We start from the raw sequence: 21,110 nt of genomic DNA, 5'->3' as shown, positions 1-21,110 counted from the left end.
ACTAGTTTCAAGGAACTATGTGCCTGCAGCTCTAAGTCTGTCTCTTTGATGACACTCCCCAGGGCCCTACCTCGATTTATCATCCAGTGCTTCATGAGCAGAAGGTTCCTTCAATTAAATATTGGGGAAGGCTGTAACTATTGTTTTCAGTCATTTATGGGCGGCACGGTGGCACAGTGGTTAGCACTGCTGCCTCACAGCGCCTGTAGACCCGGGTTCAATTCCCGACTCAGGCGACTGACTGTGTGGAGTTTGCACGTTCTCCCCGTGTCTGCGTGGGTTTCCTCCCACAGTCACAAAGATGTGCGGGTCAGGTGAATTGGCCATGCTAAATTGCCCATAGTGTTAGGTAAGGGGTAAATGTAGGGGTATGGGTGGGTTGCGCTTCGGCGGGTCGGTGTGGACTTGTTGGGCCGAAGGGCCTGTTTCCACACTGTAAGTCTAATCTAATCTAATCTAACTCCACGCTGGAAATCAGGCAGTCAGTGAAATGATCAATCAACAGTGACTCATCGGGATGGATGCATTGCTGGCTTCAAACAGATGAGAGCAATATGGGAAACAATCCAGCCAGGAGAAACACAAAGTCAAACGAGGCCTCTCACCCAGCTTTTACCAAGCAAGCTTATAATACAAAAACAGTGATTTTGAAGGGGAGACATTTCACGCAGTAATATGGTAGAGTTAGAGTAATAGGGGAGACAAAGGAGAAACGAAGGGGTAGAGATCGGGAGAGGCATTACCAGTGGATTGTTATAGAGAGTAATGGGGTAGATTGTTACAGTGGGTGATGGGGGATGGTTATAGAGAGTGATCTGTGGGTTGTTATGGACAGTGAGGGGTGGATTATTAGAGAGGGTGGTGGGGGGATTGTTATACACAATGTAAGATTAACTGCAAGTTGCTGTGCAGTTTGGGAAGTCAGTCTATAAACCCTGGATGTTCAACAACCGTGGATTAATTCAAAGTTCTCCCACTGCAGGTGTGACTCTCCGTACAATCGACACAAGCAATGAAATCTGCAGGCTTGCTGTCGTCCAGCTGAAGAGGCTACTGCTCTGTGGCCTGAGATCTGGGGCCCTGCTGGCTTTCTGCATGGAGACATGGCAGAAGCTGATATGCTGTCAGCCCCCAGGGCCAGGGGAAACAGTCCAATGTCTTGCCGTTAGCAGAAGCGAGGAGCAGTTGGCAACAGCGTACATTAGTTGTGTCATGGTGCGTGCATTACACAGTGCGGAGTGCGACCCCCTACTGGGCGACACCCTAGCCACTTTCCCCACTCTGCCACGCTTTGTATTAACCAGTATGGCCGTCATGTCAGACTGCAGTGTACTGCTAGGCATGGACACTGGGGAGCTCCACCTCTACACTGGAAACTCACTGCCCACTGTCCTGGAGCCCCACGACAGCAGAGTAACCTGCTTGGAGATCAGTCACAAGGAACAGTACGCCTTCAGTGGGTGTCAGGGACCAGTCCAGAGAATATGGAATCTCCAAAAGCAGCGGTGGGACTGTGAGTTTTCTTACAAGGTAAGAGTTAACCGACTCCTGACCATATTGAATCACCGTCTCTCACACTGCAGAGAGAGGCCATTCGGCCCGTTATGTTGGGTCTTGAATTTGAAATGGGTTCTTAATCCCATTCCTCCAGCCCTCTCCCCAGCTTCTCCCTCTATCTCACGTCAATGCATTCCTCCAATCAGACGCTGCATTCCAGATCTCTGCAGAAACAGTGAAACGGCCTGCATTTACATAGCGCCGCTCCCAAAGCAGGCTTGGACGATTTTTGACATGGCCGTCATTGTTGTAATGCAGGCCATTTGCACACAGCAAAATCCCACAAAGAGCAACCTGACCATGATGTTTTTGTGCTGGCGGCTGAGGGATCGTGGGGCGAACTCCTTGTCGGTGATTTGCGCCCGACGGAGTTTCTTTCATCAATTCGAGCAGGATGGTGGGTAACTTGAAGAAAAGTGATTTTACACAGTGGGAGAGAGAGATTTTAGGAATTGAAAAGTACCAGAGGGTGTGTGATGAAGGAAAATACAATTGTGACTGTCAAACAGACCATAAGATGTCAAATTAAGTCATTCAGCCCAACGAATCTGCTCCACTATTCAATCATGGCCGAAATGTTACTCAGTCCCATTCTTCTGCCTTCTCCCTGTAACTCTTGATCCCCTTACTAATCAAGAACCTCCTCTGTCTTAAATACACTCAATGACTTCGCTCCATAGTCCTCTGTGGCAATGAGTTCCACAGATTAACCATCTATGAAATTCCCCTCGTCTTAGTTCTAAAGGGTGGTCACTTCACTGTGACGTTGTGCCCTCAGATCCTAGTCTCGCCTGGTGGTAGAAACATCTTCTCCATGTCCATTCTATCCAGGCAGCTTAGTACTGTCAGTTTTAATCAGATTCCCCCCTCGTCCTTCCAAACTTCATCAAGCACAGACCCATAGACCTGAATCCATCCTCACATGACAAGGATCATTTCTGTAAACCTCCTCTGGACCCCCTCCAAGGTCAGCATTTTCTTCTTTAGATTCAGGGCTCAAAACTGCTTAAAATATTCCAAATGCGGTATGACCAGAGCCTTATACAGCCTCAGCAGTCCAGCTCTGCCCTTGTATTCTAGCCCTCTCTATATGAATGTCAACGCTGCATTTACAACAAAATGCCAACAAAACCTGTGCATTAATTGTAAAAGAACCTGAACTAGGAATCCCAAGCCCCTTCATGTTTCAGATTTCTGAAGTCCTTCCCCATTTAGAAATAGTCTACACCTCTGTCCTGCCTAACAGACTGGATATTGATCATTTTTAAAAGAGCTGACACTGCTCTAAGAGACTATGCAGTTTCAGTCAGTGCAACACTCTTGTCTGTGCTATACTGGGAGGGTCACTGGATTATAACATTATCATGATGTGAACTTGAACCCTGGTGTTCCTGGCTGCTCACAATGAGATGTGGTGGAAACTTATATTAGCATCTACAGGGAGGCAGGCTTTGGGGTCAAGTTGATACCAAGACAAAGGGGTGGGGGTTGGGAGAAAGGCCCTTTGAATGAGGATCTGGTGAAGTTCCTATTGGAACCAGGCGGGGAGCAGCACTCCGAGAAGTTGCATTCCATCTCCAAAGCTAGACAGTTTGGTGCCAGGATAAATCTTGGGTATCCTTTGTGGGTGGCGTGGCCAGATCTTGTGTATCTTTGAGAACTGTGGGCTCACTTGTAAAAAAAACTTCTTCCCTCTCAATTCCTGACAGCCCACAAAACTCTGATGGAGCTAGCACTTAGGAGGGGCACTGGGGAGGTTAGAGAGCAGAGTGCTTGCAGCTATGTCCTGATTGGTCTGTCTGACACTTGTGAACTGTCTTCACTGCAGGAAGCAATTACCTTCATGCTGACCATTTGCTCTTCTCGTCCAATCAGGGCTTGTTCTTTCAGGGGGTCAAGTGTGCAGCTTTCTCACTGGATGACCGCGTCATCTACACCGGCTCGCAGGATCGAACCATCAAAGCATGGGACCTTCACAACGGTTTGTGTCATTTATTTTGGCCAAATGGGCCAGTTTTCGAAAGACTCCTGGCAAAGCATGGAGCAATGATCATGAAAGGGCCCCCTCATGACTATCATAGAATCATTGCCTACCCCACAGGTGCCCCCCTCCACCCCCCGTCATGGGTTTTGATCCTTCCTTTCCGGTGCAGTACAGAGACTCAGCTCCCAACTTGCCAATAACCCTCCTTTGTCCCAGTTGCTGGTGTTCAGATCGAGGACTGAGTCATCAATAAAGAGTGCTGGGTCCTCAAACTTGATTAATTGGGTCAATGGGCTGAGGGAGTTTAGATTTTAGATTACTTACAGTGTGGAAACAGGCCCTTCGGCCCAACAAGTCCACACCGAGCCGCCGAAGCGCAACCCACCCATACCCCTACATTTGCCCCTTACCTAACACTACGGGCAATTTAGCATGGCCAATTCACCTGACCTGCACATCTTTGGACTGTGGGAGGAAACCGGAGCACCCAGAGGAAACCCACACAGACACGGGGAGAGCGTACAGACTCCACACAGTCAGTCGCCTGAGGCAGGAACTGAACACGGGTCTCTGGCGCTGTAAGGCAGCAGTGCTAACCACTGTGCAACTGTGGCACCCAGTTTGTATATATGCAAGGTACTGCATTTTGGTAAACTTGAACAATAGCAGGATGTGTACAATTCAAAGTGGGACCTTGGATAGTGTTAAGAACAGAGAAACCCAGGGGTTTAGGGACGTAGTTCTTTGAAATTTGTGCCACAGGTAGTCAATAGTGTTACAACAACATTTAACACACTTGCCTTCATTGCTCAGACATTTGAGTATAGGAGGTGGGATGTTCTGTTGAGGTTGTACAGAACATTGGTGAGGCTTCATTTGGAGTACAGTGTGCAGTTATGGTCACTCTGTTATTAAAGTGGAGAGGGTTCAGGAAAGAGTTGCCAGGATGTTGCCAGGAATGAAGGGTTTGAGATAAAGAAGTAGCCTGGAAAGGCTGGGACATTTTCAAGCTGGGGGGGTATGTTTTTAAGTTTATTGGAGAAAGATTTAAAAAGGACATGAGGGGCAACTTTTTCACGCACAGTGGTTCGCATGTGGAATGAACTTCCAGAGGAAGTGATGGATGCAGGTACAGTTACAATATTTGAAAGACATTTAGACAGGCACATGGATAGTAAAGGTTTAGAGGGATATGGGCGAAACACAGGCAATAAGACCAGTTTAGTTTGGGATTATGGCCGGCATGGACTGGTTGGAGTGAAGGGACTATTTTCGTGTTATGAGGGAATTGGCCCCCACTCTTGGATCTTCCCATATCATTAACCCCACTGCCCACTTCCCCAAACTGCTCTTGCACAAAGACTCTTTGAAAGTCTACTTGACTAGGCCCAGATCCCCTTAAGTCACTGCTAAATTCACCCCCACCCACCCCACTCTGATAGACCGTTGCTTGGCTTCCTGAAGATGCTAATATTGTTTGGGCAAATGTTTCCCCACAGACAGCTCCCATATGTCCAGTCTCACCTGTAATCCCAGTTACTTCAAGCATCTCCAGAAGCCAGCCCTTTTGTTCCTGTTTGAATGGAGGCTGCAGTGAGGGAGATAGGGTAGGGGAATGGGTTGGAGGTATAACTAGGAGAGGGGAACATGGCGGGGGGGGGATGTGAGGGGAGTGATAGAGTTAGAGGGGAGAGGGAGGGATAGAGGGAGTGAGATGTGGTGGAGATATAGTGAGCAGAGTGGAGGGAGTGAGGGTTAGATGGGATTTGAGGACATGGAGTAATAACTGGGATAAGGGATCAATGATGGAGATGGGGGGGGACAATGGAGGGAATAGAGAGAGGGTCAGTGGAGGGGAAAGAGTGAGGCAGAGAAGGAGAGATGGCAGTGGGGAGGGGTGCACGGAGGTGGCGGAGGATGATGGGGCAGGGGAACGTTGGGAGTAAGGCGAGGGGCAGTGGTGATGGACCAGGGAGATGGGGAGGGTGATGGGGTAGGGAAGGGGAAGGTTGGGTAAGGGGAGAATCAGGTGAGGGGATGGGATGGGGAAGGGTCATGGGAGGGGGGGCAGCTCGGGATGGTGAGACATGGCAGCAGGGAGAGGGGGTCAGGAGATGGGGCAGGGAGAGTCAGGGTCGGGGGAGGGTATAAGTCTCACTGCTCTCTGGCAAGCATAGAGAGCTGTAAGTTCCCATGAGCAGCGCCTTCCCTGAGGGAGATGGTTAACACATCCAAATTCCCATCTTGTGGGCTCTAACCCATTGGTCCCGAATACAGCTCCTGGCTGTGAGAATAAACATTTCTTCACAACTTGTATACCAACCCCTCAAAGCCTGATAAGCCAAGCGCCGGGCCTGTACTTTGAGCTGAAACCAGGCTGGGTTAGCCACGCAATCATTCACAGAGACTCCTCTTCCTCATACAGGTTGCCTTTTAGTGGTACAGTACGTGTATGCGGAGGTGACCAACATTGTGCCATCCTCCACTGGACTCTTGGCCAGCACTAGGCTAGGCTATCTCGTCCGAGAGAACTTCACCTGCCCAGCGGTTCCTGATGCCAATTACAACCCTCTGAGAAATATCCGGGCGAGCTACAGTGCGCAGGTCAGACATGGGCAAGGTACCAGGAGGGTCTACAACACTGGACCTAGGAATGGCCGCAGGAAGAGCTCAGGTAAAGGGCAAACCAGAGGCTTCCTACAGAACAGTAGGCCGTCTGCACTCTGCTGCCTGCTCTGAGCAGAGGGACCACTAGCCAGCAGCTCAGAGTGACTCACTGATCCCCAGTAAATCAGCTCACAACATCTTGCTCACTGGAAGGTGGAGGGGCAAATCATCCCAGTACGTTCACCTCTCCCCAACCCTCTCCCTGATTGTTAGAAACTGGTTCACCTGCAGCTGCAAGTCCATAAACAAGGCCAGTCATTACATCGGCCACAAGAAATCATTGAGACTTTTTAGGTGACTGCTTCCCACTGAAAGGCACTGACTTTCTCCATCTCTCCTTCTGAAGGGACTGACACTATCTGTCTCTCTCTCTCTCTCTCTCTCCCTCTCCTTCTGAAGGGACTGATACTATCCGTCCTCTCTCTCTCTCTCTCTCCCTCCTTCTGAAGGGACTGACACTATTCATCTCCCTCTCTCTTGCTGAAGGGGCTAACACACATTCACTCTCCCCTGAAGGGGCTGTCTCTCTCTCTCTCTCTCTTTCCCTTTCCCCTGAAGGGGCTGTCCCTCTCTCTCTCTTTCCCTCTCCCCTGAAGGGGCTGTCTCTCTCTCTCTCTTTCCCTCTCCCCTGAAGGGGCTGTCTGTCTCTCTCTCTCTCTCTTTCCCTCTCCCCTGAAGGGGCTCGCTCTCTCTCTCTCTCCCTCTCCCTCTCCCCTGAAGGGGCTCGCTCTCTCTCTCACACTCCTGAATGAACTGACACACTCTCTCCTTCTCCCTCCTCTCTCTCACTCCCCCCTGTTGGGGTAACCCACTATCTCTCTCCCCTGGTCATGTGACAGCTGAGTCCCTGTAGCAGTGCACCCTATCACAGCAGCCATTCTGTTGGGTATAGTTCCTGCTGGTGGAGGGTCTGGGCTGGTGCAGGGAGTGATGCTACTGGTGAAACGAGGGAGTTTCACTCCAGTCCTGTTGAATATGAGATGCATAGCATCCTCTCAGGACCCCATCTAGACTGGATTTCACTGGTGAGCAGCAGCTCTCACTCTCCTGGCTTAGCCCAGGATCTGTGATTGAGACTCCTAGCTCTGCCCAATTCCCAGAGAACCCTGCAGCTCGATAGTTAGCAGCCCAGGAATTGTGCCAACTACAAAGGCTCTCTGAGTGTCTCACTGAAGCACAGCAATATTGACTTTAAAGGTTGGAAGGAACATTTTTTCATAGTGGAGACACTTGTCCATCAAATTGCATCAAATTTGAATCTTGATGTGTTAATGATGGGTGGTGTGGAGGCAAATCCTGCACCACCCAGGATTTCACTACCTTGTGGGAACTCCTGTGCCTCAAGTCCTGTTGTTAAAGAATTGCCCTTTCATTCACAAAATTGTACAGCAGAAACTCACAATCCTGAGTACATGTCATCCTCAAATGGAGAGAAGCAGCCAACAGCAAAGACAACCAGCTCCATTGTTACCTGACTTATTTGAGACTATTTAACAACAAGGGGCATCACAGTTAGCCTTTGTCAAACAGGTGGCTTTTTGCTACAGCAGGGACAACATGAGCTGATACATATTTATTGAGGGCTAGTGATTGGATTGCCCTCTACCCAACTCCACTGCCCTCTTATCTGCTCTCTCCTGGACCCAATTTTAATGGTGTGTAGGTGAACAGGGTTTGAGTGAGTTCAAATCTCACCCCATCAAACATACACCGCCAAGATCATATCAGAAAACTGATCCTCACTTGATAGGGGATAAAGAAGCAATGTGGGTTTTCTGTAAGCTATGTATCATTTTCAGTATGTGTTTACAGAGATGTGAACAATCTGATAATATACTGTAATCACGTGTTAGCTGGGATAGGATTATAATGTGTATTAACATGCAAGCAGAGTCAGGTGGTAATATGAATGACTAAAGGTGTAACTTTATATTTGCAATTATTATTTTTAGTGGATTGGAAGTTTGTTTCCTGTAAAGTTGGCATAGAAACCTCATTTCTGTGGTCAAAATTTGAACTGTCTGCTTCTTTCTTCATGGGTCCACCTCCCATGTTTGTGTGAATAAATATTTGAACAAAGAAGTAAAGGGTGAAAGTCACCCTTTCACTGATTTCCCTCTCATTTTGGTTTTCGGACAATAGTACGTGTTCAACACATTCCTATCACTTATTAGTGGAGCAGGCACAGAACAACGTAATACTGTGGTTCTCCCACAAACACTTACACTCCCTATGTCCTAATCCCAGCCAACCTGTCCCTTTTGGTTCTGAAATGTGCTTATATTCTGTCCGGGTCTGCTCTGCTTGGGTCGCATCCGCGATAGGAATTAATTCGGTGACCCACTCCATCGTACCCCCTCTATGGGTGAGCATTCAATCCTGACATAAGGGGGCAAAAATGTGTACACTTTGTCTGAGCCAAGCTTCATTCAACAGCAGCAAGACATTGGAACTCATGTTGTGCTGAAGGCCAATAACGTTTGCTTTCCCAGTTTCTCACTGGCCTTGCAATGCTAGCTTTCAGTGACTCTAGAATAAGGACACCTTCAGACATCAACCAATCTCTCAGTATTCCTACAACAGCATTCCTCCTCCCAAAGTGGAGATGGCCCCACATTGTATCACAGTTGCCATGTTTTTGCCCACTCCCCAGTGTCTTTGAACCTTGTTTACATTCTCCTGACAACAAACTCCTTTCCCTGGGATGGCTGTTAAGGAAACAATTATAGAACCAAATATAGAAATGTACAGCACGGAAACAGACCCTTTGGTCCAACCTGTCCATGCCAATCACATATCCCAACCCAATCTAGTGCCACCTGCCAGCACCTGGCCCATATCCCTCCAAACCCTTCCTCTTCATATATCTATCCAAATGCTTTTTAAGTTCTGTAATTGCACCAGTCTCCACCACATTCTCTGGCAGCTCATTCCATACATGCACCACCCTCTGTGTGAGAAAGTTGCCCCTTAGGTCTCTCTTATATCTTTCCCCTGTCACCCTAAACCTCTAGTTACAGACTCCCCCACCGCAGGGAAAAGTTCTTGTCCATTTACCCTATCCACGTGCCTCATGATTTTGTAAACCTCTATACAGGTTACCCCTCAGCCTCCGACGCTCCAGGGAGAACAGCCCCAGCCTGTTCAGCCTCTCCCTGTAGCTCAAATCCTCCAACCCTGGCAACATCCTTGTAACTCTTTTCTGAACCTTTTCAAGTTTCACAACATCTTTCACACAATATTCCAAAAGTGGCCAAACCAATATCTTGTACAGCTGCAACACAACCTCCCAACTCCCGTGTTCAATACTCTGACCAATAGAGGAAAGCATACCAAATGCACTTTTCACTATCCTATCTACCTGCGACTCCACTTTCAAGGAGCTATGAGTCTGCACTTCAAGGTCTTTTTGTTCAGCATCACTTCCCAGGAACTTACCATTAAGTGTATAAGTCCTGCTAAGATTTTCTTTCCCAAAATGCAGCACCTCAATTTATCGAAATTAATTGCCACTTCTCAGCCCATAGGCCCACCTGGTCCAGATCTTGTTGTAATCTGAGGTAACCTTCTTTGCTGTCCACTACACCTCTAATTTTGGTGTCATCTGCAAACTTACTAAGTATGCCTCTTATGCTCATATTCAAATCATTTACATAAACGAAAAAAAATAGTGGACCCAGCACTGATCTTGCTTCCTCCTCTAATCCTCAAATTTCCAATGCATCTGCACACTGGAAATGATCAAAGATCTTTGCTCTTCTTTCAATGCTCAAACTCTTGATACTGTCAATCACTACAAAACCTTCTGTCCTCTCTTAAAGAGTCAAAGATGGGCATACGCTGAGCCCTGGGATAACAGAGACCTCTGTCTCAACGGCATCATCATCCTTTAACAATCTGCTCAACAGTCCTGAAGAATGTCCACAGGCTTTACTGAATAATCCGCCACATCACTGCAGAAGTAGGTAGAGAAACAAAGCAACAGACCAGTCTGAAGTTAGTAATTTTTTAATCATTCAACGAATATTGTTGCAGGTCCAAGCACTTCATGTAACAACTTAAGGGGGAGGAGAAAGGGAGTCGGGGGCGAGGGGGGAGACAGGGGAGGAGGGGGGAATGGGATGGAGAGGGGCGACAGGGGAGAGGGACGAACAAGGGAGACAACAAGGGGGAGGGGTGATCGAGGGGGATGGGGGAGAGGGGGGAAAACGAGGGGGACGGGAGAAGAGGGGAGACCGAGGGAGGCAACGAGGGGGACGGGGAGTGGAGGGGGATGGGGGAAGAGGGGAGACCGAGGGAGATGGGGAGAGGGGAGGAAATGAGGGGGACGGTGAGTTGGAGGGGAAATGAGGGGGACGGGGGAAGAGGGGGGACTGAGGGAGGTGGGGAGGGGGGAGGAAAATGAGGTGGACAGGGGACGAGGGGGGACCGAGGGAAGCGGGGAGGGGGGAGGAAATGAGGGGGGGGGGGGGGGGAACAAGGGGGAAGAGGGGGAAACTGGGACGGGGAGGGGGGAACGAGAGGGGCCGGGGAAGGGGTAGCAGAAGGAGTGAGTAAAAGGGGGGGAAACAGAGGGTGGGGGAGGAGGAGTGAGGGGGTGTAGGAGGGGGTAGTGGAGGTGACAATGAGGTGGGGAGGTGACAATGAGGTGGAGGTGGGGGAGGGGAGAGGAGGGGGTGGAGCTGGGGAAAAAAGGGTGGGGAAAGGGGTGAAAGTGGGAGAAGGGGCAAAGGCGGGGGAAGGGGTGATGGAGGTATGGGAGGGGGATGGGGGAAAGACGGGGAGAGAAGGGAGATGGATTCATGTTGATGGGGATTGTCTCTCCCACCATCGATGGTTCCCAGGTGTGTCTGACCCTGCTCACTTTGTCCTTGGCTCCAATGTCAGGGAACACAACAACATTCCCAGCTGTATGCGATCCCAGGAGGCGAGGGTGGGGGACACACCATCTGAAACAGGCTGGAGCGGAAACCAGAGCCATACACATAAACCCACTCTCACACACACACTTTGGGATTCAGCACTGACTCCATACGTGGTCCCTCACATCTTCACTCACACTGGCCAGTCCACACTCCGGCTGCACCTAAGGGATCACATTAGCCCCCATAAGGGACACATTCTTTATGTACTCTGCCATATTTTCGTAATCCTCGGAATCAGAGCCTGACCTCTCTTCGCAGTCCGGATTTGGGACCATCTTGTGTTGTTCTGTCCTCCTGACAGCAAATTCTTTGGGAATGAACGCTCCTCCTCCTCTGTGGCTCTGGATGTCACTCTTTGGCTGATTCTGGGCAGCTGGAACACACAGTCGCAAATCTTTCAGCAACAACCTACGTTTGCACATCAACCTTTAGCAGCCATTTTCTTTTTTTAATTCTCCTGTGGGTGTCTCTGGCTGGCCAGCATTTATTGCCCCATCAGTAGCTGCACTAAGTGACTCGCAACAAAGAAATAATCCCAAACTCCTCCGCAGGAGCACTACCTGAGAAACTGTGATCCCCCTAAGACACACAGGATAGTATCCCAGATGCATACAGCAGTGAAAGGCAGAGAGAGACGGCAGGTTTGAGCAAAGCAATTCAACAGTGTGGGATTGTGCCAGTTGGAGAGATGGCCATCACAGACACAGAATGTAAACTGGCAAAGTACGAGGCCAGGGTGGGGGCGAACACAGGCATTTGACAAGCAGATTGAGACCCTCAAACCCAGCACCCCTCCCCCTCCACTCCTCAGCCTCACACTGACCCCACCCCCTTCCCCAACACTGATCCCTCCACTCCCTCCACCCACTGAATCCACCCCCTTCCCCCACACTGACCACCCCCCAACACTGACTCCCCCCCCACTGACCCCACCCCCTTTCCCTCAGAGACAACACCTCCTCCCCCCACTGACCCCACCCCAACACTGACCCCATCCACTCCCTGTCACACTGACCCCACTCCCTCTCACATTGAGCCTATCCCCTGTCCTGAATGGAGTGGTCCTGGCGATAGAAGCACAGGAAGTTCTAACACTCAGTTTGTTGATGCCCTTCAGTTAGGGAGCAGAGTTACCAGAGTCAGTCTTGCACAGAAATGTCGTCCCCAGAACTAATGACTCCCAATGAGGCAGCCTGGAGTGCAGACAGGCAAAGAGACTTGGCTGTGCATGTTCAGAAATCATGAAAACCTGACAAACAGTGCCAGGAATTTCCTGAGAAGTGCTAAAAGAATGTTGGCATTTCTCCCAAGGAATTGAGAAATGCATGGGGTTGGAAAGTTATGTATGCGGGTCTGAGTGAGGATACCATGGCTTTGGGGAGACAGAACACAGATTTGCCTAAATTATATGGGGGTTTAAGAAAGAGCAGGTTTATACACCTCTCTTACCATCTCGTGGCACAAGGGCAACATGGGAACACCACTCCCTCCAAGACACTCACCAACCTGACTTGGAAATATATTGGCAGTCCTTCACTGTCACTGGGTCAAAATCCTGGAATTCCCTCTACAATGGCATTGTGAGTCTACCCACAACACACACTGCAGCAGTTCTAGAAGGTAGCTTACGCCCACTGATCCAGCTGGTGACACCCACATTCCCTCAAACAAGAATTTCCATAGGAGAGGCTGAGGAGTGATCTAACCAAAAGGATTTTAAACAAGACAGGAAGATTTGGAAGAACAATTTGGTATTGAGGGAAAAGAGGTCACATGATTAACATTTCAGCTATAACATTGCATTGTATTTTCACACAAAGGGTCATGAATACAACCTCCTGCATCCCTTTCATACAAAAGGCAGGAGATCCTGAGGGTTTATTAGAGCTCTCAGCACCCAGACTGATAGGCGAAGATATTGATGAAATGGATTGAATGGAATTACGGCATGGATAAGCCGACTGAATAGTGAAACCAATGTGAGGTGGTCAGAGCCTACAATATTCCTGTCACCCCCAAATCCATGCTGTGTTTACCTGGAAATGTCACTACTGTTCCTGCTACTGCTCTATAGCATCCCCTAAAACCAAGGCACTACTCCATGCAGAACCCTGAACTTGGGACCATTACCCTGGTCAAAGATGGGATCACAGTGCATTGATTCCACTGTGTTGGTGCTGGCTCTCCAAATGAGTGTTTCATTTTTGTGCCATTCTCCCGGTAATGCAGCACATTCTTCCTTTACGACCAGGATGTGAAGAAGCTCGTGTTGGACTGGGGTGGACAAAGTTAAAAATCACAACACCAGGTTAGAGTCCAACAGGTTTATTTGGAAGCACTAGCTTTCAGAGCGCTACTCCTTCATCACACCTACCTGAAGAAGGAGCAGCACTCTGAACGTTAGTGCTTCCAAATAAACCTATTGGACCATAGCCCGGCGTTGTAATATTTTAAACATCTTTTACAGCAAACAGACTAATTCCCTCTATACCACTCTGATTGAACTCTCTGAGGCAATGTGTTCCAGACCTGAAACACTCGCTGCTGCAAAACATTTTCTCACATACCCATGTCATTTTTCTTTGTCAATTACTCGAAATCTGTGTCATCTTGTCCTCTATGTTCTCACTGGCAGGAAAAGCTTCTCCCTATCTAATCTGCCCAGACCCCTCCTGATTTTGAAAACTTCATTTCAATGTTCACATCTCCAAGGAAAACAACACCCAAACTCTCCAATCCATCCCCAAAATTCAAGTGTCTCATCCCTGAGACTCATCTTTCCTGCACTCTCTCCAACCACCTTCATATCCTTCATAAAGTGCAGTGTCCAAAACAGCACACAATACACCATCCAAAGCAGAGGAGGAACTAATGGCCTTTCATCCCATCAGATCTGTTCTGCCATTGAATGAGATTGTTTCTAATCTGATAACCCTTAACTCTACTTCCCTACCTTTTCACTCTAACTCTTGATTCCCTTCCTGAACAAAACTCTATTTCAGCCTTTAATATATTTATCAAGCAATCTCTACAGCCCTCTGTAGTAAAGAATGCTATGGACTCACTCTCCTCTTAGAGAAGAAATTCCTCCTCATCCCTGTTTTGAAAAGGTGACCCCTTATTCTGAGATTATACTGTCTGGTCCTAGCCTGTCCCCAAGAGGAAGCAACCTTTCCTCAGCCACCCAGTGAAGCCCTTAACGAATCTGGTTTGTTACAATAAGGTTGCCACTCATTCTTCTAAATCGCAATAAGTAGAGGCCCACCCTACTCAATCTCTACTCTTATGACAGTTCCTTCATACCGAGGATCAGCCTATTGTCCTCCAATGCTGGTATATCTTTCCTTAGATAACGAACCCATAACCAGTGACAATATTTGCTTTCCCAAAATGCAGCATTTATCGAGATTAAACTCCATCTGCCACTGCTCAGCCCATTGGCCCATCTGATCAAGATCCTGTTGTAATCTGAGGTAACCTTCTTCCCTGTCCACTACACCTCCAATTTTGGTGTCATCTGCAAACTTACTAACTTTATCTCTTATGTTCATATCCAAATGATTTACATACATGACGAAAAGTAGTGGACCCAGCACCAATCCTTGTGGCATTCCACTGGTCACAGGCCTCCAGTCTAAAAACAACCCTTCACCACCACCCTCTGTCTTCTACCTTCGAGTCAGTTCTGTATCCAAATAGCTAGTTCTCCCTGCATTCCATGAGATCTAACCTTGCTAACCAGTCTCCCATGGGGAACATCGTCAAACGTCTTACTGAAGTACATATAGATCACGTACACCGCTCTGCCCTCATCAATCCTCTGTGCTTCTTTTTCAAAGAAACTCAAGCCATGTTGACTATCCCTAATCAGCCCTTGCCTTTCCAAATATATGTACATCCTGTCCCTCAGGATTCCCTCCAACAACTTGCCCACCACCGACATCAGGCTCACCGATCTATAGTTTCCTGGCTTGTCCTTACCATCTTTCTTAAAGAGTGGCACCATGTTAACCAACCTCCAGTCTTCCGGCTCCTCACCTGTGACTTTTGATGATACAAATATCTCAGCAAGGGGCCCAGCAATCACTTTCCTAGCTTTCCACAGAGTTTTAGGCTACACCTGATCAAGTCCTGGGGATTTATCCACCCTTATGCATTTCAAGACATCTAGCACTACTTCCTCTGTATTTTGGACATTTTTCAAGAAGTCACCGTCTATTTGTACATTCTATATCTTCCATATCCTTTTCCACAGTAACAGTGACGTAAAATACTCATTTATCATTGCCCCATCTCCTATGGCTCCACACAAAGGATGCCTTGCTAATCTTTAAGGGGCCCTATTCTCTCCCTAGTTACCCTTTTGTCCTTAATATATTTGTAAAAACCCTTTGGATTCTCTTTAACTCTATTTGCTAAAGCTATCCCTTATTGCCCTCCAGATTTCCCTCTTAAGTATATTCCTACTGCCTTTATACTCTAAGGATTCACTCAATCTATCCTGTCTATACCTGACATATGCTTCCTTCTTTTTCTTAACCAAACCCTCAATTTCTCTAGTCATCCAGTATTCCCTACACCTACCAGCCTCTCCTTTCACCCTAACAGAAATATACTGTCTCTGGACTCTGGTTATCTCATTTCTGAAGGCTTACCATTTTCCAGCCATCCCTTTACCTGTGAACATCTGTCCCCAATCAGCTTTTGAAAGTTCTTGCCTAATATCATCAAAATTACCCTTCCTTCAATTTCTAACTTCAACTGTTAGATCTGGTCTATCTTTTACCATCACTATTCTAAAACTAATGGAATTATGGTCGCTGGGCCCAAAACGTTCCCTACTGACACCTCAGTCACCTGCCCTGCCTTATTTCCCAAGAGTCGGTCAATTTTTGCACCTTCTCTAATAGATACATCCAAATACAGAATCACCAAATTTTCATCTGCACCCTTAACAAACTCCTCTCTATCTAAACTCTTAACATTATGGCAGTCCCAGTCTATGTTCAGAAAGTTAAAATCCCCACCATTACCACCCTATTATTCTTCCAGATAACCGCGATCTCTTTACAAACTTGTTTCTCAATTTCCTGCTGACTATTGGGAGATCTATAGTACAATCCCAATAAGGTGATCATCTCTTTCTTATTTCTCAGTTCCACCCACACAACCTCCCTGAACATATTCGCAGGAGCATCCTCCCTCAGTACAGCATAATGTTATCCCTTATCAGAAATACCACTCTCCCTCCTCTCTTGCCTCCTTTTCTATCCCTCCTGGAACATTAAGCTGGAACATTAAGCTGCCAGTCCTGTCCATCCCTGAGCCTCCTCTCTGTAATTGCCTTCCTAACCAGGCCCTGAGTTCATCTGCCTTCCTTGTTATGCCTCTTGCATTGAAATAAATGCAGTTTAATTTATCAGTCCTGCCTATTCTCTGCCTTGTTCTGCCTGCCCTGACTGTTTGACTTGCTCCCTTTCCCAACTGTACCAGTCTCAGACTGATCTCTTTCCTCACTATCTCCTTGGGCCCCACCTTACAGTTTAAATCCTCCCAGGCATCTCAAGCAAATCTCCCTGCCATTATATTAGTCTCCTTCCAATTTATACAGGTCACTTCTACCCCAGAAGAGATCCCAATGATCCAAAAATGTGAACCCTTCGACCCTGCACCAGCTTCTCAATCACGCATTCTTCTCCCCTATCCTCCTATTCCTACCCTCACCAGCTTGTGGTACTGGGAGTAATCCAGATATTACGACCCTCAAGGATCTCCTTTTCAAATTCCTGTCTAACTTCCAAAATCTCCCTTCAGAGTCTCGTACTTTTTCCTTCCTGTGTAGTTAGAGCTCCTGCTGGTCCCACCCCCTGAGGATTTTCTGCACTCTCTCAGAGATAGCCTTGATCCTGGCATCAGGGAGACAACACACCATCTGATTTCTCGCTGTCAGCCACAGAAATGTCAGAACAGATCCCTATCACAATCGATCGCTTGGAACCTAACATACCTCTCATTACATTGCAGCCAGCCTCGATACCAGAAACTTGGCCGTTCATGCTACATGCCCGAGGGTCCATTACCCCCTACATTTTCCAAAATAGCATACTTGTTTGAGATGGGGATAGCCACAGGAGACTCCTACACCAACTGCCTCCTGCTGCTTTCCTGGGGTAACCCATCTACTTGACTGAATGTTCAGTTTTTCTCCCTTCCTGTAACTGCCATCCATCATACCCGCTAGCTCTTGTAAATTCCTTACTGCCTCTAACTGCCGCTCCAACAGATCCATGTGATCTGATAGGATTTGCAACCAAACACACTTCCTGCAGACCTAATCATCAGTAACATGGAAACTCTCCCTAATCTCCCACATCCAATAGGAAGAGCACATCACTCCAGTAAAGGCCACCTTTGCACCTTAAAAGTTGACAGACCCAGAAAATAGGGAGAAGTGGGTGGCACGGTGGCACAGTGGTTAGCACTGCTGCCTCACAGCGCCTGAGATCTGGGTTCAATTCCCGACTCAGGCGACTGACTGTGTGGAGTTTGCACATTCTCCCCGTGTCTGCGTGGGTTTCCTCCGGGTGCTCCGGTTTCCTCCCACTGTCCAAAGATGTGCGGGTCAGGTGAATTGGCCATGCTAAATTGCCCGTAGTGTTAGGTAAGGGGTAAATGTAGGGGTATGGGTGGGTTGCACTTCGGTGGGTCGGTGTGGACTTGTTGGGCTGAAGGGCCTGTTTCCACACTATAAGTAATCTAATCTAATCTAAAGTCTTACTGCTCCAGGCTCAGTACCTATATTATATATTTTAAAATTTTAACCAAGAGATCTCAATAAAACATATAATCAAAAAAAACCCACTCTACTCACTATTGTAGATTTAGAAAGAAAAACTGCTAGGGTACACTTCAAAACCATGTACTTATCTGTTCCCATGCTCTGAGCTCTCCCACACAGGTTCCTCCTGAGCTCTCCCACATAGCTGTGATTTCATTGTTTGTTCATTTTTCTCAGACTTACCCCAATATCCAGCAAAACTTGAACTCAAACAGCAAAGGCATAGCTGTGCAGATTCACTGCGGTGTCAGACAGCAGCTGTAGGTCTCTGTCTTTTAGAGTCATATGATTGAACAGAATGGAAACAGACCTATTGGTCCAACTCGTCAGTGCTAACCAGATATCAGAAATTCATCTAATCCCATTGACCAGCATTTGGCCCATATCCCTCTAAACCCTCCCTATTCATATAGCCATACAGTTGCCTTTTAAATGTTAAAAATCACACAACACCAGGTTATAGCCCAATGGGTTTATTTGGAAGTGCAAGCTTTTGCAGCACTGCTCCTTCATCAGGTAACTAATGGAGTAGGATGATAGGACTCAGAATTTGTGTGCTATGATCCTACTTCACCAGCCACCTGAGAAAGGAGCAGCGCTTTGAAAGTTAGTGCTTCCAAATAAACCTGTTGGGCTATAACCTGGTGTTGTGTGACTTTTAACTTTGCAGAAGTAGGTATTGCAGATACTGGAGTATCAGCATTTCTGATGAAAGGTTTTTGCCGGAAACGTCGATTCTTCTGCTCCTTGGATGCTGCCTGACCTGTGCTTTTCCAGCACCACACTGATTTTTAACTTTGTACACCCCATCCGACACTGGAACTTCCACATCATGGCTTTTAAATGTTGTAATTATACTAGCCTCCACTGTGGCACAGTGGCTCAGCGGTTAGCATTGCTGCTTCACAATGCCAGGGGCCCGGGTTCAATTCTAGCCTCGGACGACAATTTGAATGGAGTTTGCACATTCTCCCTGTGTCTGAGCGGGTTTCCTTCAGATGCTCCGGTTTCCTCCCACAGTTCAAAGATGTGCAGGTTGGTGAATTGGCCATGGTAAATTACCCACAGTGTTCAGGGATGTGTAGGTTAGGTGCATTATCAGGGGCAAATATAGAGTATTAGGGTCGGTGAATATATCTGGGTGGGCTACTCTTCAGAGGGTCAGTGTGGACTTGTTGGGCCGAATGGCCTGTTTCTGCACTATAGCAATTCTATAATTCCCTCTGGCAGCTCGCTCCATACACACACCACCCTCTGTGAGAAAATTGCCCCATAGGTCCTTTGTAAATCTTTCCCCTCTCATATTAAACCTGTGTCCTCTAATTTTGGACTCTCCTACCCAGGGGAAAAGACCTTGTCTATTCACCTTACCTCTGCCCCTCATGATTTTATTAAATTTCTGCAAGGTCACTCTTCAGCCTCTGATGCTCCAGGGAGACCAGAATTGTATGTCCTATTCCAGAGGTGGCCTCACCAATGTCCTGTACAGCCTCAACATGATGTCCTAGCTCCTATATTCAACGCACTGACCAATAAAAGCAAGCATGCAAATGTCTTCTTCACTATTCTGTCTACCTGCGACTCCATCTTCAAGGAACTATGAACTTTATTCAATACCTCTGCCATTTCCTGATTCCCCATTACTCTTTCCCCAGCCTCGTTTTCAGAGGAGTTTCTATTCACTTTGGCTTCTCTCATCTTTTTTATATATTTCAAGAAGCTCTTACAGTCCCATCTTGATTGTACTTCAAGTTTATCCCCAAATTTGATTTTCCCCTTTTTTCATCATCTTTGTTGAACTTTTGTTTGATAGAAGCGATTAAAGAAGTTATAGGATATTATATGCATAGTACTTAGTACTGGGACCATTCTACACTATTTTCCCAGGGAATAGCACAGGTTACAGAGGCCCAGTGTGACTGCACAAATACCCTCTACAGCTGCCCCAATTGTTTCCCTTACCCCCAGGCACAATTGGTTGCATCAGTCGATTCAGTTGCACGCTCCAGTGTTTCACATGTTGACTGGCTCTTCTCCTCGTCTGTTCTGCCATCTGTAAAGAAGTGAAATGGGTCAGAAATGTCACCTCGCATTCAAGGTCACCCCCATCAGCTGAGAAACTGAGGTGGAGCTGGCCACAGTCAGCAGTATCCTATCATGGGGAACAAGATAGACATGAGCAGGGAATGAGTGATAGCGAGCACACCCTGGAGGGTCCATCTTATTGTTCTTGGTCCGGTTCTCTTGCCCATTCTGTTTTTTCGGCTGCCAACTGGGAGGATTGAGTGGGTGACTTTACTCGAGACTGCCCCAGGACTTATGTTCTATTCCAATCTCAGAGGTTTGAGAACTCAATAAGATCTAACCTTCCGATAAATTTGATCAAACGGTCATCTGGATCTATCGTTGGAGTGTTTTGATGGTATAGTTTGCTGAATAGCAAAACAATATTTTTCACTGTATGTCACATGTGACAATAAATCAAATCAAGACAATAATACTGTACAGCTAACCCACACTCCTGCCAATTGCCACAACACTTCCTTTCCCATTCAGTCTAATCACACTTTCCTGCTTACTCTCATTAATATCCCATCCAATTCAACGATATACGCCTGTTGCTGGCAACGGCAGCTTTATTTTTGCCAACCCTAAACATCCGTTGAGAAAGAAGTGGTGAGCTCATGTCCTGCAGGAACCCCCTGCCGTGTAGTGAGGAGAGGAGTTTGAGAAATTTGGCTCAGTCACAATGAAGGGATATATTTGCATGCCAGGATGGTGTAGAGATCATGGGATTGGAAGGAGCCTTGGTGAATTTCTGCAATATATCTTGCAGATAATACACACTGTTGCTGCAGAGTGTCAGTGGTGGAGGGAGTGCATGTTTGTGGATGTGGTGCCAATCTTCTCGAGTGTTGTTGGAGCAGCATTTATCCAGGTAAGTGGGAAGTATTCCATCACACTCCTGACTTGTACCTTGGAGAAGTCAGGTGGGGAGTCACTCGCTGCAATATTCTGACCTTCGCTTGTAGCCACTGTGCTTATGTGGCAAGTCCAGATGAGATTCTGCTCAATGATGACTCTGCCTTTCCCCAGTACAATGGTGACGGGCGACTCAGTAATGGTAATCACTACAGTA

The 21,110-nt window shown here is 47.4% G+C and overlaps 2 protein-coding genes across 2 annotated transcripts in view; one reads left to right on the top strand and one right to left on the bottom strand.

Moving 5' to 3' along the window:
- Positions 1-6,280, top strand: part of nwd1 (NACHT and WD repeat domain containing 1) — an 84,448-nt gene extending 78,168 nt beyond the window's left edge. The window contains exons 16-18 of the mRNA XM_060839558.1: positions 983-1,530; positions 3,433-3,538; positions 5,967-6,280. Of these exons, the coding sequence (XP_060695541.1) occupies positions 983-1,530; positions 3,433-3,538; positions 5,967-6,280 (968 nt within the window). The remainder of the gene's footprint in view (positions 1-982; positions 1,531-3,432; positions 3,539-5,966) is intronic.
- A 4,445-nt stretch (positions 6,281-10,725) lies between these two features.
- LOC132824784 (differentially expressed in FDCP 6 homolog) overlaps positions 10,726-21,110 on the bottom strand; it is a 71,577-nt gene continuing 61,192 nt past the window's right edge. The window contains exons 11-12 of the mRNA XM_060839520.1: positions 19,934-20,024; positions 10,726-11,506 (exon numbers count right to left, since the gene is read on the bottom strand). Of these exons, the coding sequence (XP_060695503.1) occupies positions 11,295-11,506; positions 19,934-20,024 (303 nt within the window). The 3' untranslated portion in view covers positions 10,726-11,294. The remainder of the gene's footprint in view (positions 11,507-19,933; positions 20,025-21,110) is intronic.

Source organism: Hemiscyllium ocellatum, chromosome 19 (genome assembly GCF_020745735.1).
Source record: "Hemiscyllium ocellatum isolate sHemOce1 chromosome 19, sHemOce1.pat.X.cur, whole genome shotgun sequence".
Classification (NCBI taxonomy): domain Eukaryota; kingdom Metazoa; phylum Chordata; class Chondrichthyes; order Orectolobiformes; family Hemiscylliidae; genus Hemiscyllium; species Hemiscyllium ocellatum.
Note: the sequence above shows the minus strand (reverse complement) of the source record. Positions and strands in the feature narration are given on the sequence as shown.